Source organism: Condylura cristata, unplaced genomic scaffold (genome assembly GCF_000260355.1).
Source record: "Condylura cristata isolate star-nosed mole 26May11 unplaced genomic scaffold, ConCri1.0 scaffold00025, whole genome shotgun sequence".
NCBI lineage: Eukaryota > Metazoa > Chordata > Mammalia > Eulipotyphla > Talpidae > Condylura > Condylura cristata.
Genome location: NW_004567126.1, coordinates 34,026,643 through 34,027,360, shown reverse-complemented (window position 1 = coordinate 34,027,360; position 718 = coordinate 34,026,643). Strand labels below are relative to the sequence as shown.

The 718-nt window shown below is 69.6% G+C and overlaps 1 protein-coding gene across 1 annotated transcript in view; it reads left to right on the top strand.

The window, feature by feature from the left end:
• JRKL (JRK-like) overlaps positions 1-718 on the top strand; it is a 20,514-nt gene that overhangs the window by 668 nt on the left and 19,128 nt on the right. The window contains exon 2 of the mRNA XM_012729463.1: positions 6-716. Coding sequence (XP_012584917.1) covers positions 6-716 — 711 coding nt within the window. The remainder of the gene's footprint in view (positions 1-5; positions 717-718) is intronic.

Sequence of the window (718 nt, the reverse complement as noted above, 5' to 3'; positions counted from 1 at the left end):
CCGCCGGGGAGCGCGTCACCGTGCTGTGCTGCGCCAACGCGTCGGGGCTGCACAAGCTCAAGCCCTGCGTGGTGGGGCGCGCGCGGAAGCCGCGCTCCTTCCAGGCGGCCGACACCGCCAACCTGCCGGTGTCCTACTTCAGCCAGAAGGGCGCCTGGATGGACCTCTCCATTTTCCGGCACTGGTTCGATAAGATCTTCGTGCCGCAGGTCCGGGAGCACCTGCGGGCCAAGGGCCTGCCGGAGAGGGCCGTGCTGCTGCTGGACAACTCGCCCACGCACCCCAACGAGAACGTGCTGCGCTCCGACGACGGCCAGATATTCGCCCGGTGCCTGCCCCCCCACGTGGCCCCCTCGGTGCAGCCGTCGGGCCAGGGCGTGCTGGCGGCCCTGAAGAGGAACTACCGCGCGGGGCTGCTGCAGACCAACCTGGACGAGGGCGACGACCTCAAGTCGTTCTGGAAGGAGCTCACCCTGCTGGACGCGCTGTACGAGGTGGCCGCGGCGTGGGGCCGCGTGCAGCCGGCCACCATCAGCAGGGCCTGGAAGAGGATCCTGCCGGCCCTCGAGGACAGGGACGGTCTGGACGTGCCCGAGGAAGAGACGTCCGTGGCCGCCGTGGCCAGCCTTTTACGGCACACCAGGGGGTTGGAGCACGTGACCGCCGACCACCTGGAAAAGTGGCTGGAGGTGGACAGCACCGAGCCCGGCTACGAAGT